At 40.2% G+C, this 13,056-nt stretch overlaps 3 gene segments (V, D, J or C); all 3 read right to left on the bottom strand.

Annotated features, from left to right (window-relative positions):
- Window positions 1–2,818: 2,818 nt before the first annotated feature.
- On the bottom strand, window positions 2,819–3,333 carry LOC119014015. The segment is given in 2 exon segments: window positions 2,819–3,126; window positions 3,228–3,333. Coding segments are annotated over 2 exon segments (351 nt in total).
- Window positions 3,334–8,169: 4,836 nt separating this feature from the next.
- Window positions 8,170–8,783, bottom strand: LOC119014005. The segment is given in 2 exon segments: window positions 8,170–8,641; window positions 8,735–8,783. Coding segments are annotated over 2 exon segments (387 nt in total).
- A 2,991-nt stretch (window positions 8,784–11,774) lies between these two features.
- On the bottom strand, window positions 11,775–12,581 carry LOC119013999. The segment is given in 2 exon segments: window positions 11,775–12,285; window positions 12,421–12,581. Coding segments are annotated over 2 exon segments (447 nt in total).
- Between the last annotated feature and the right edge of the window lie 475 nt (window positions 12,582–13,056).

Raw genomic sequence — 13,056 nt, 5'->3', positions numbered from 1 at the left:
GATGAAAATATCTGAAATAAAAATCAGTGTAGATGTTCACCTGCCCAGCAGACAGTTAACAGCAGCAGTCCTGTCCTATAGTCCATCATGTTAAACTGTGTGTCCACTGTTCTCTGTCATCATCTCTGCAGTCAGATAAGTAGAGGAGGAAGACATCTGAGTTTTGCATTGACTCCTCCTCACATGGAGGAAACTGTTCCCTGTTGTATTTAAATACAACACCAAAATGTTCTACTTCAGGAATCTGTCTTATTTTCCAAACTGAAAACATTCAAATAAATTAACTTATAATTTGTCTCATTGTCATGGTGTTTCACACTTCCTTTGAACAGCATATGCAATACATACTATTCAGCAGCTTTCTTATGATCACCAACATCCATGAGTATTTTTGAAATTTGTTGAATTGCCATGTAATCCTGTTAAACATTCCAACAATAATCAGAATGTGTTTAGGGGCATTCATGTATTTTTACTTTTTGCAGATGACAATAAAAATCTAGACTTATTTAATGTTTTGACAACTGAAGAAACTCTGTTACTGTGAGTGATGTAACATAATTTGATAAATATTTAGTCCTGAGGTCACAATAAACTCTATGGGAATCCAATGTGGATATAAAGTGCTTTTGCAGATGGAGATAAATCCCAGATGTCATGTAGATCACATGTTTGTTGTCTGTGGAGGTTTTTGTGCAGCTGCTCCACTGTCCTCAGTCACTGTGTCTGTCGAGCACAGAAGTAAACAGCAGAATCTTCTGCTGTCAGGCTCCTGATCTCGAGGTACTGAGTGCTGCTGGACACGTCTTCAGTCATGAGGAAACCACTTTGAAAGGAGCTGGCATAGCTAGCAGAGTTTGAACCTGTGTTCATCCATCCAATCCACTCCAGAGCTTTCCCTGGCTTCTGTCGTATCCAGTGAATATAGTAGTCTGTCATGTCAAACCCAGATATGATACATGACATCTTCATTGTCTCTCCAGGTGTTTTCACCTCAGAGGGAGACTGATCCAGTTTGATCTCACTCCAAACTCCTGGAAGCAAAGAAAATGTGATCATTATCCAACAACCTGGTAAATCACAGGTTTGACATTTACAAAAGAAGTAAAGCAGAATTTTCTCACCATGAATACTAACTACAAATAACAAAGTCCAGATGATTGTAATTTCCATTCTGTGATAAACACTGTAGTTCAGAGCTCTCTGATCTCAGAGTTTCAAATATATCTCAATCTGTCACAGGTTTCTGTCACAAGTTACTGATGGTGTGTTTATAAGAGGAGAGTTTGCATAGACCTCCTCTACAGGTTTAAAGAGGGAACATGTGACACACACACACATTTTCATAAGCAGAGTGACAGCAGACACTGTGGAAAAAAGGCGACACAACGAAGAAATACAGCTACTGTTTAAGTTGTAGTTGAGTTACAAAATGTTTTCCAATTACTTAAAGACATTGCAATGCATAAAGATAAATTAATAAAATGTGTCACATGCATCTTGTATTGAGCAACATTGAAGTTTTCTCAGTCTCTTCTGCTCTGATGTTGATGACAGGGGAAGTCATCTTACATCTACTATTAAAATGTTTAACTCTTCTTTTGTCTACCAGTCACAAAAACTGCCTCTTTGATTCAGTGAAATACATAAAGATTCTTTTTTTTTTCAACTCATCAGACAGCATCATTTATATTAATGTTTGCATTTAACAACATGTGTGCTTGAGTCACATGGTCTCTGGGTATTTGTGCAGGTCTGTTGGTGGTTTGTATCACTGTGGGCTGACGTACACAGTAATAAACAGCTGTGTCCTCAGGCTGCAGATTCTGTCCTGTTATTATTTTGATAAAAGTCTCCTCCACCAAAACGACTCACTATCCAGTCCATTGGTTTTCCTTCACACTGTCTGATCCAACCTGTTGCATAGCTGTTATCAGTCAAAGAATAACCAGAGACCTGACAGGTGATGGGCAAAGACTGTCCAGGCTGCACAACCTTTGAGTCTGGCTGGATGAGATCAATACTGTTCACACCTGTGGAAACACAAATCAACATTATCTCCATCATCCATCTGACTATTCAGTCTTTCTAATGTGTTTATTAGTGTGAATCCACTGAAAGCTCCTCACAGGATCCAGCAGCCAGCAGCAGCAGCAGAGCTACAGAGAACATGGTTGATGTTGAAGCTGAACTGATGTGAGCTCTTCTGTCCTCACTGACTTCACGTCCTTATGAGGCGAAACACACAAGGAGGCTAATTTACATACTGATGACAGTAAAGTCAGCTGACTTCAGCATATTTAACTCAGTCAAAGGTGTAAACTAAATATTCAGGCTTTTCTCTTCATCTCATTAAAAGAGAGGATGAAACTTAAACCACTTACAAACTCACTTTGGATTGTTATGAACGCACCATGTTTTGTAGTTTGTAGACTCCATGAAGTTGGCTGAAGACTCCTGATTAACTGATTAAAGCAATTATAACTCAGGTAATAATCTTTTCCTAAATAATATCTTATTGAAAAGAAATTTTCAGCATCTTCAACATGTAAGCTGAATTTATTTCATTACTTTATTATGTATAAAAATGTATAAAAGTGTTGCTTGTTTTTTAACTCTGTACAAAAATGCATCACATCTTATAAAATCCAAGTATTTAAGTTTCTGTCAAATTGAACTAAGATCCTCTCTCTTAAAATCTGCAGACTATTTCGCTCTTTACTGTAACAGTGAACTGGTGTTGAGATCATTAGTGGTCTGAGGGCTCCTCCTCTGGTGGCTTCATGTTACACGTGTTCAGGTCTACTGATGGTTTGTGTTATTGTGGCTCTCTGGCACAGTAATACACAGCAGTGTCTTCAGGCTGCACATTCTGTCCATTTAGAGTCACTCTGTTGCCGGAAGAGTCTGAGCTGATACTGAACTTGTTCTTGAGGGAATCTTTGATGCGTGTGCTGTATCCACCACCTCCTCTTATAATCCACTCCAGTCCTTTCCCTGCAGGCTGTCTGATCCAAGCTGTAGCATAGCTGCTAACAGAATAAGAGACCTGACAGGTGATGGTCAGACGTTGACCTGGCTGCACAGTCACAGAGGCTGGCTGTGTCAACTGTTCACACTTCACACCTGTGGAGGAAAACATGTTGAATATTGAATGAGTGTAATAACAGTGAACAGTCAGTGTGCTGTGATCATACTGTCAGTGTCTCTGCCTCAGTGAGACTCACAGGATCCAGCAGCCAGCAGCAGCAGCAGAGCTACAGAGAACATGGTTGGTATTGAAGGTGATCTGATGGGAGCTTCTCTTCTTCTGCTGCAGCTGACAGCATGATATCAAGTCTTTATAGCAGACTGTGAGGAAGTTCACTTTGCATAGAGAAGGACAGTCTATAAAAGAACATATGACAATCCCATCACATCTTATCAAGAATCAGATTTGTGTCACCATCTGTATTATTCAGGGAATGAAGATGACATTTTATATACACTAGTGCCTTGCGTATAGGAAGCATGTATTCCATAGAAAAGCGGGAGGTTAAGCAGTTTTTTCATGGAAGGCCAAATGAGGTTGTGTTTGAAGGTGGGACGTCAGGGATATAATTAGCTGTTTTTGACTACTTTAGATTTTACCATTATATTTCACCTTAAAAACTATTTAGCTTGCCTTGTTTGGTGTCATTATTTTCAGGACAACCTCAAATGTGTGACTGTACAGTTAATTTTTTCATTTTGACATACTATATTAACAAAATGGACCTAAATCACATAATAACATAAAATCAGAGTCAGAAGAAGTTTGATTTTTTACGGTGAAAATCACAAATATGTTTAATGAACCAATTACATTAGTTATAATGCAAATATAAATAGTTTTTTGTTAAATTTGCGCATACATTTTTGAAATTTACACAGTTACATGTAACTATTTAGATTTAAATGCAGGCAGTGCATCAGGCTCAGGGGTCCTCAGCTCATTCCTGCCTGTTCCACATTCAGCAGTCTCCTACTTGTTCTGACTCACAACATGAAAAAACGACTACACTACACACTAAACACACCACACTAAACACTATGTAACACACTAACTATACACTCCAAACACGCTATATGTCACGTCCGTCGACTCAGAAGGTGGGCCGCGTGGGGATGGGCTAGCAGCTTGCTACACACGAACATCCACAGATTCAGATTCCACTTTGTTGTCCTCGGGATCTCCTCAGACCCGAACACACTCGGTCCGGTCTCGTTTAGTCTCATTAATCCACAACAGTCAGTTCAGATGCACAGAACGGGACCGAACCGCCAGCAACATCCCGGTCCAGCTCGCGCAACAGCAGGTCTAAATCCGCTTGTTTCTTAAGGTATGTCGTGGAAGTGAGCTCTGCAGTGTAAATTTGTAAAGCATTTATGAAATACTTTATTAACGGTATCATTGCAGTCCAAACAAATCCGACGTTGCACACCCTTGAACCATGCAGCAGCCATGTTGAAACTCTCAGGTCAGTCTGATCCTGATCTGCAGAGATATTTGAGGAACACACACACACAGACAGCTTTTATAGAGCGATCCTTTCACTCTTCCGGCGCCGGCGCGAGCAGGACGCTGATCCAGTAGCTCCGTATGTGTAGTTTCGTTTTTAGTGTCTAAGTGTGTTTTTTTTTCTTTTTTTTTCTTTCAACTAAGTACACTTGCTGTGTAGGCCCTTATATATCCTATGGATACAACGTCTTTTTATCGGCAACAAATCAGTGGACAACTTGCTTATTCAGACCCCAGGTCCACCACACACAGGATCCACTGCAGTTTGGATACCAGGAGAAGTTGGGCGTGGAGGATGCCATCCTCTATCTGCTTCACAGGGCACACTCTCATCTGGACAAGGAGAGCGGTGCTGTGAGAATCAACACCATCCAGCCCCTCCTGCTGAGAGACAAGCTGACAGGGATGAATGTGGATTCACACCTGGTGAGATGGATTACAGACTACCTCACAGAGAGACCGCAGTACGTCAGACTGAAAGACTGCATGTCAGACACTGTGGTTAGCAGCACCGGAGCACCACAGGGGACTGTGCTCTCTCCCGTCCTCTTCACCTTGTACACATCTGACTTCCAGTACAACTCGGAGCTCTGACACATGCAGAAATACTCAGATGACACTGCAATAGTGGGCTGTATCAAGGATGGACAGGAGGGGGAGTACAGGAGCCTGATTGAGGGCTTTGTGGAGTGGTGCAGGTCCAACCGCCTACAGCTGAACACCTCCAAGACCAAGGAGATGGTTGTGGACTTCAGAAGGAAGAAACCACAGCTCCAACCTGTGTCCATCGAGGGGGTCGATGTGGAGGTGGTCAGGACCTACAGATATCTGGGGCTGCAGCTGGATGACAGGTTGGTCTGGACAGCAAACATGGACGCTGTACACAGGAAAGGACAGAGCCGTCTGTACTTCCTGAGAAGGCTGGGGTCCTTCAACATATGCAAAAAACTGCTGCAGATGTTTTACCAGTCTGTGGTGGCCAGCGTCCTCTTCTACGCTGTGGTTTGCTGGGGAGGAAGCAGCAAGAAGAGGGACGCTGCCCGACTGGACAGACTGGTGAGGAGAGCTGGCTCAGTGGTGGGCACAGAGCTGGACTCTCTGGTGACTGTGGCAGAGAGAAGGACCCTGGACAAACTGCTGTCCATACTGGACAACACCCACCACCCTCTGCACAACACCTTCAGCAGGCAGAGGAGTGTGTTCAGTGGCAGACTGCTGTCTCAATCCTGCTCCACCAACAGACACAATAACTCTTTCGTCCCCCTGGCCATCAGACTGTACAACAGCTCGCAGTGATGTCAGGAAGCACAATAGACAATGGACAAATGCACTCAAAAGCACTCATCTTTTATAGCCCAATTTAATTGAATTGTACACCGTCCCTGTCCCCTTAATACTCTTTACCTCTATATCACTTTATATTTTTAATATCACTTTATATTTTTAGACAGTTGTACAAAACATTTTTATAACATTTTTTTAATTTTTTTATTCCATATTTTTATTTCTACTGTTTCTTTGATATTGTATGCATGTTCAATATATGTTCAGTGTTTGTTATTGCTACTGGATGCTTGAATTTCCTCCGGGATCAATAAAGTATCTATCTATCTATCTGGAACAACACAGATCTCAGCAAGAAACTAAGCAGATTTTGTGATTATTTTTATGTGGGTGTTTTTGATTTTTTGGGGGGATGGAGATTCTTTTCTTTAGTAATTCAAGATGAGCACTGCTCTATGATTCTTCTTTGGCACTAAAAACAAATGTTTACCTGGGGATTTTTTTCACACACGCCCTCATTTATTTTTTCAGTGCACTATTTGAAAGTTTGGACCTCGGTCACTTGATAATATCATGATGTAAATCTGTATCTCTTTCACTTAAATGTGTAAAGACGTTTTGTTGTTCTCTAGAAACTGAGCTGAGATGTAGAAGCCTGATACAGGACATTCAAATGTGTTATTACTGAATGACACAAAATCCTTCACAGTTTTACAGATGGTAAAAAACTGTGATTATTAGTGGAAACAATTTGTGAACATTCCTGTTTTTGAGAGAAAAACACATTTACACATCAACAGCCTCAATAAATCTGAAACGAAAAGATAAATGTTGTTCATGTTTATTAATGAATGGACAAATAGCAATGACAGAAATGGGTGATACTGTAATACCTGATATAAAACAATACAACTGAAATAAAACTTGATTCTGTAAAGTATACTGCTGCATTTACTCTCTATTTCATCATGAAATTGGTTTTCCTGAGAGAATGTATTTACTGTCAGCACCTCCTACATCACATTTAAGATGAACTTCAGATGTAAGAACAGCTTGTTGTTATTGCAGCATTTGATCACTAAGTGTTCTTCCTGTATTTGCAGCAAAGTGACAGCAGACAGCATCATGTAAACAGTATGAAAACTTCTGTCTGATGCTGCTGGTTGGCATGAAAGAGTTTTAATCATTTCAGTGTCAGCAGATGTTTGAAGACATACAGAGAAACTTGGAGCCTCGAGAGGAAAACAGCTGCTCAGGAACTGAAACCTGTGAGACAAAATGCAAAAACTACATCTGAGTGTTGAGAGTCAGTCAGTTAATATTAATGAGAACACAGAGTCTCCTTTAAGTAACAGAGGAGAGACAAACTTCATGCTTCATGCTTTGACTCTTTCTGTCCAGTAAAGATGAGTTCTGTAGGTTTTTGTACAGCTGCTCAACCAACTCCAGTCACTGTGGCTCTCGAGCACAATAATAAACAGCAGAATCTTCAGTGTCTGATCCAGTTCATCTCATAGCTGCTGAATGTGAATCCAGAGGCTGTACAGATCAATCTGTGAGGCCTTTTAACCACTGGCTCAGATTCTGTCAGAGTCTGACCAACAGCACCTGTAAGGAGATAAAGGATCATGTTGTAGTTAATTGTTTTAAGCTTGAGACTTTTTGAAGACAACTTTAATTCAAGATCAGTGCAGATGTTAACCTGCCCAGCAGACAGTTAACGGAGCAGCTTTCAACTGCCAGAAACACACAATGAATTTCTGATGTGTCAAAAGAAAAATGAACTGAAGAAATTTTTTTCTCATATAGATTGTTGAACTCTTAATGTTGTTCGAGCCAGTGAAGCATTAGTTTAACTGATATCAAGACTATGATTTTTGAATTCCTGTAAGCAGCAGCAGATAAAAGCACATCAAATGTTTCAGTTCCATGAAAATCTGCTTCAGGAGGTCAGTCCTGCTGGTTGTCATCAAAATGTTCAACTCATCATAGATTTATCACATTATGGAAATCAGTGGACTGGGAGGCTGCTGCAGTCGTGACGGACCTGTTAATTGAATGTTGTAATTTTCTTAAACTACTGGCAGCGCAATAAATTATTGTAACTTGTAAGCTATGATAACATTTATCCATTTTTTTTTTTATTTCTACTGAAATGTAAATTAAACACTGAAACAGTGAAGTGGATCAGAATCATTTCATAAAATAGGAAATAATTTACATCATCTGTTGTTTCAAAGACAGAACACAATAAAAAACATTTTCTGAAAAAGAGACGAAAACATATTTAAATTATAATCATTTCTGAAACTGTAATTAATTATTATTATTATTCGGTCAAATGATATAAAGTTAACATTTATTTTTCAGTCGCAACTCATGACTGTCATGTAGAATAATTTAAACTGAGACAAGTGAATGTTTCCAGTGGTGCAAGATAGAGGAAGTAGTTTTTGTATGACTCTCCTGTTATTGACTCTCACTGTGTGTCTCTGGCACAGTAATACACTGCTGTGTCCTCAGTCTTCAGACTGTTCATCTGTAGGTAGACTTTACTGCTGGAGTCATCTCTGGAGATGGTGAATCTACCCTTGACTGACTGGGAGTAATCAGTCGGAGAAATGTCAGTAAGTATAGAAGCTATATCATCACTCAGAATGGAAGCAACCCACTCCAGTCCTTTTCCAGGAGCCTGTCTGATCCAGGCCATAGCGTAGTCACTGAATGTGAATCCAGAGGCTGTACAGGTCAATCTGTGAGATTCTCCAGGCCTTTTAACCACTGGTTCAGATTCTGTCAGAGTCTGACCATCAACACCTGTTGAGACAAAAAAAAAAAATCATATGTGTGTCACTGGCTTGGCAGCACAAATGAAGGTTATCTAAAATTAAGATCAGTGTAGACTTTCACCTGCCCAGCAGACAGTTAACAGCAGCAGTCCTGTCCTATAGTCCATCATGTTAAACTGTGTGTCCACTGTTCTCTGTCATCCTCTCTGCAGTCAGATAAGTAGAGGAGGAAGACATCTGAGTTTTGCATTGACTCCTCCTCACAAGGAGGAAACAGCAGAATTTGACTTAGTTCTGATATGTATTTAGACTGAACATTTAAGAGATTTTTTTTTCCAAATATATAAAAGAAATGACTTCCAAAACATCTCTCTTTCAAAAGGAACATGTATAATCGACACTACACTTTTAGTTCAAAGCTGATGGGTCACCTCAGTGATGTTGGTTACTGCTGAGAGAGAAAACTGAAAGAGAGACAGTGTTATTCCTTCAGCAGCACAGGAAATGAAGGTTGGTCTTATTGCAGAATAATTTATTCATTTAGCTTTCACCAGATCCATAAGAAGCAGCTCCTTCAGTCTTCCAGATGTTTGTCTCGGAATCTGTTTGAGATGATGAACTACATCTGATCGAATTTAAGCTGCAGTCACTCCTGATGTTCCATTAGTTCTGTTCAGTCCACAGTGTCACTCAGATAAGATCAGTGAGATCAGCAGATATAAGAGTCTCCTTGTAGTGAGATACAGTCATGGTCAGAAGTTTACATACAAATGTTCATCATGGCAGTCTTCAGTTCCAATGATTTGAGCAACTCTCCTTTTTCAGTGATGGAATTAGTGGAACACAAAATACTTTGCCACAAAAACAATCATAAAGTTTAGTTCAATAATGAACTGATTCATTATAGTTCTTCTGCAAACGAGACCAAATCTGGTGGCTCAAATAAATGTGTACATTAATCTTAATGTTTGGTTAAATGTTGCTTGGCCATTTTCACCTCATGTAGGTGCTTTTGATGGTCTTCTACAAGCATCTCTTAGTCCTCTGGCAGAATTTTTAACTTCTCTTGACAGAAGTTCAACTACATTTGTTGGCTTCCTGGCACAGACTTGTTTCTTCAGCACAGTCCACATGTTCTCAGTGGGGTTCAAGTCAGGATTTCGGGAAGGCCATTCTAAAACCTCGGTTGTAGCCTGATTTAGCCGTTCCTTTACCACTTTTGATGTGTGTTTGGGATTACTGTCCTGTTGGAAAACCCAACTGCAGCCAAGACCCAATCTCCTGGCTGATGATTTGAGGTTTTCCTCAAGAATTTGGAGATAATCCTTCTTCATTATTCCATTCACTTTCTTTAGAGCAGCTGATCAAATGGCAGCAAAGCAGACCCACAGCATAACACTACCAGCACTGTACTTGACAGTAGACTTTCACATTGATGTGTTTGTGGCTGAGTTTAGTGGATCTATGAACAAGCCCTATTAAAATGGGCTCAGATAAGTCACCAGCTGTTATTAATCAGCATCATTCAGAAGAAGTTAAGAGGGTTCAAATAGAGCAACTTGTTCATCAACATGAACACAGCAGCCAAACTACATCACAGTCACACTCAGGTAGCAGCGGAAACATCTACTCCTTCACAGGTTGTGCACATACAGCAGCATGAGATCTGCATGAATATGAACAATATACCATGCTGTGATACATCACAGAGACAGAGGATATAAACAGCTCACCCTGTGATCACTGAACCTCACCACGGACTGTATTTTGTGCAGTGATGAATTTAGTTGTGTTTAAGTCAGCATGAAGAAAGTTTTAATCTGTGCGTCGCCTCTCAAGTGTGTTGTGGGGACCAGGAGCCTGTAGGACACGAGTCACAGCCCACAGGAAACATTTCACTAGGGCATCTATTTGTCTGTGTGTAGGGAAACCACATTCTGGACTGACATTAGACATAAAAAGCCACATTTGTAACCCAGGGGGGAGGATCATTTTCTTGATGAAGTAATGATGACTTGGTAAACAATTTGGTTGTGAAAGTCAGAATATATCCTGGAAAAATATTCAACAGAAAACCTTGTGAAAAATACTGAATTTGTGGTTGTGGCGTGTTTACTCAAATGTTCAAAAAAGTAAAGTGTTATTTCTCAGTATAAATGACTTTATACAAAAAGGTTTCAACATACAAGAACACAGGTACAAAAATTAAATTTGGTATTAAATACATCCTGAGACTGAATTAAAATGAACACAGACACATTTTGAAATTAATGTGCAATTAGGGAATAACTGCTTGAGATTTTCTTTATTTTTTTCTCTTAATGTTAACAGTTGAGACACATGGTCTCTGGGTATTTGTGCAGGTCTGTTGGTGGTTGTTATCACTGTGGGCACACATACACAGTAATAAACAGCTGTGTCCTCAGGCTGCACATTCTGTACTGTTAGAGTCACCGAGCTGGTAGAAGTGTGTGTGTTGTAAAGGAACTTGTTCTTCAGAGCATTATTTTGATAAAAGGCTCCTCCGCCCCACCGGTGCCAAATCCAGTCCATTGGTTTTCCTTCACACTGTCTGATCCAACCTGTTGCATAGCTGTCATCAGTCAAAGAATAACCAGAGACCTGACAGGTGATGGTCAAAGACTGTCCAGGCTGCACAACCTTTGAGTGTGGCTGGATGAGATCAATACTGTTCACACCTGTGGAAACACAAATCAACATTATCTCCATCATCCATCTGACTATTCAGTCTTTCTAATGTGTTTATTAGTGTGAATCCACTGAAAGCTCCTCACAGGATCCAGCAGCCAGCAGCAGCAGCAGAGCTACAGAGAACATGGTTGGTATTGAAGGTGATCTGATGGGAGCTTCTCTTCTTCTGCTGCAGCTGACAGCATGATATCAAGTCTTTATAGCAGACTGTGAGGAAGTTCACTTTGCATAGAGAAGGACACTGACAGGATATAAAAGGAGCATCAACTGTCCTGTTACAAACCATCAAATACCCAGAATTGTTACATCAACATTTATTTTGAAATTGTGTCACTGTGGCTTTCCAGCTCAGTAATAAACAACGAAAAAACTGCTGGTAAACTTTAAATAGGAATGTTATAAAACATCATTGTTGCAGAAAAAACTCATGTTAAATGTAACACTGAGAAACAGGAAGTCACAAACCACAACATCAGCTGTTGTTTTCATATGATGCATGTATGTATGTGTGAGTGTTTAGAGTCACTGTCATACTCTCCTTAGTTAGTGTCATCTGACTTCATATGTTCTGCTGCCACCTGTAGGTCTTTGGAAACAAATGTTCTGTGGAGTTTTTGTAAAGCTTCTCTGCTTCCTTTAACCAGTGTGTGTGTTTGGCACAGTAATACACAGCAGAGTCCTCTGGCTTTAAGTTGGACAGTCTCAGATACACCATGCTGTTGCTGTTATCTTTGCGGATTTCTGCACGTCCTCGCACACTGCTGGCATATGTGTTTTTACTGGCATCTGTCCAGCCTTCCCCGATCCATTCCAGTCCTTCTCCTGCAGGTTGTCTGATCCAGTTCATAGTGCAGCAGCTGAATGTGAAGCCAGATCCCCTGCAGGACAGACTGAGAGTCTCCCCAGGCCTTTTCACTACTGAACTGGAAGGAATGGACTCCATACTCTGACCTGTACAACCTGATGAGATGAAAGAAGAGAGGAGCCACAGAAGAAAGTGAGACAGTCATCTGGGAAGTTTTCTGCTGTCACTGACTGATCATCAGTCCATGTTGTGTGATAAAAGATAAAACAGCAAGAAGCAGGAGAACTCACAGGACAGAGAGAGAGCAACCAGCAGAAGAGTGAGTGTGTTCATCATCCTGAGGCTGGAGATGTGACCTCTGATGCTCCACACAAAGTACAAGAGCAGTCAGCAGGACAGAAGTACACTGCACAGACTGAAGATTTGCATCAGGGCATCATGAGGAGGGAGTGGCTCATGTACAGGCATTTTTAATTCATTATTTGTTTGGTTATTTTTTTCAAATGAATGATGCTTTCCACATTGGATACAAAAACATAGTCACAGACAGAGATACATATTGATACATTTACATGTTCACTGTTTTATATTATTTATATGTCTGTGTTGTTTTTTTTTCACTGCCAGCAGGAGTCAAGTAAAAACAAGATAATCTAAATTAATTATTGAGTTTGCTGCAGCTGGTTGATGGCCACAATTTTTATTTATTTAGATATTACATAAAACGACACAACTATTCTTTTTTTGTTCCAGCAAATATTTCTTTAAATATGTGTGACTAGTTCAATGATTTCTACATGTTTTTGAGAAATATTCTCTAATTAAACATTGGAGGTTTTCGCAAAGTGTTTCCTGTAACTGTTTTGCAACATGTTCTTGGACTGCTTGAAGTGAGAACAGTATTCATGTGAGATAATTGTGGTAAA

The sequence above is a fragment of the Acanthopagrus latus genome, chromosome 23 (genome assembly GCF_904848185.1).
Source record: "Acanthopagrus latus isolate v.2019 chromosome 23, fAcaLat1.1, whole genome shotgun sequence".
Taxonomy (NCBI): domain Eukaryota; kingdom Metazoa; phylum Chordata; class Actinopteri; order Spariformes; family Sparidae; genus Acanthopagrus; species Acanthopagrus latus.
The sequence above is the reverse complement of the archived record's forward strand: the minus strand, read 5'-3'. Positions and strand labels throughout refer to the sequence as shown.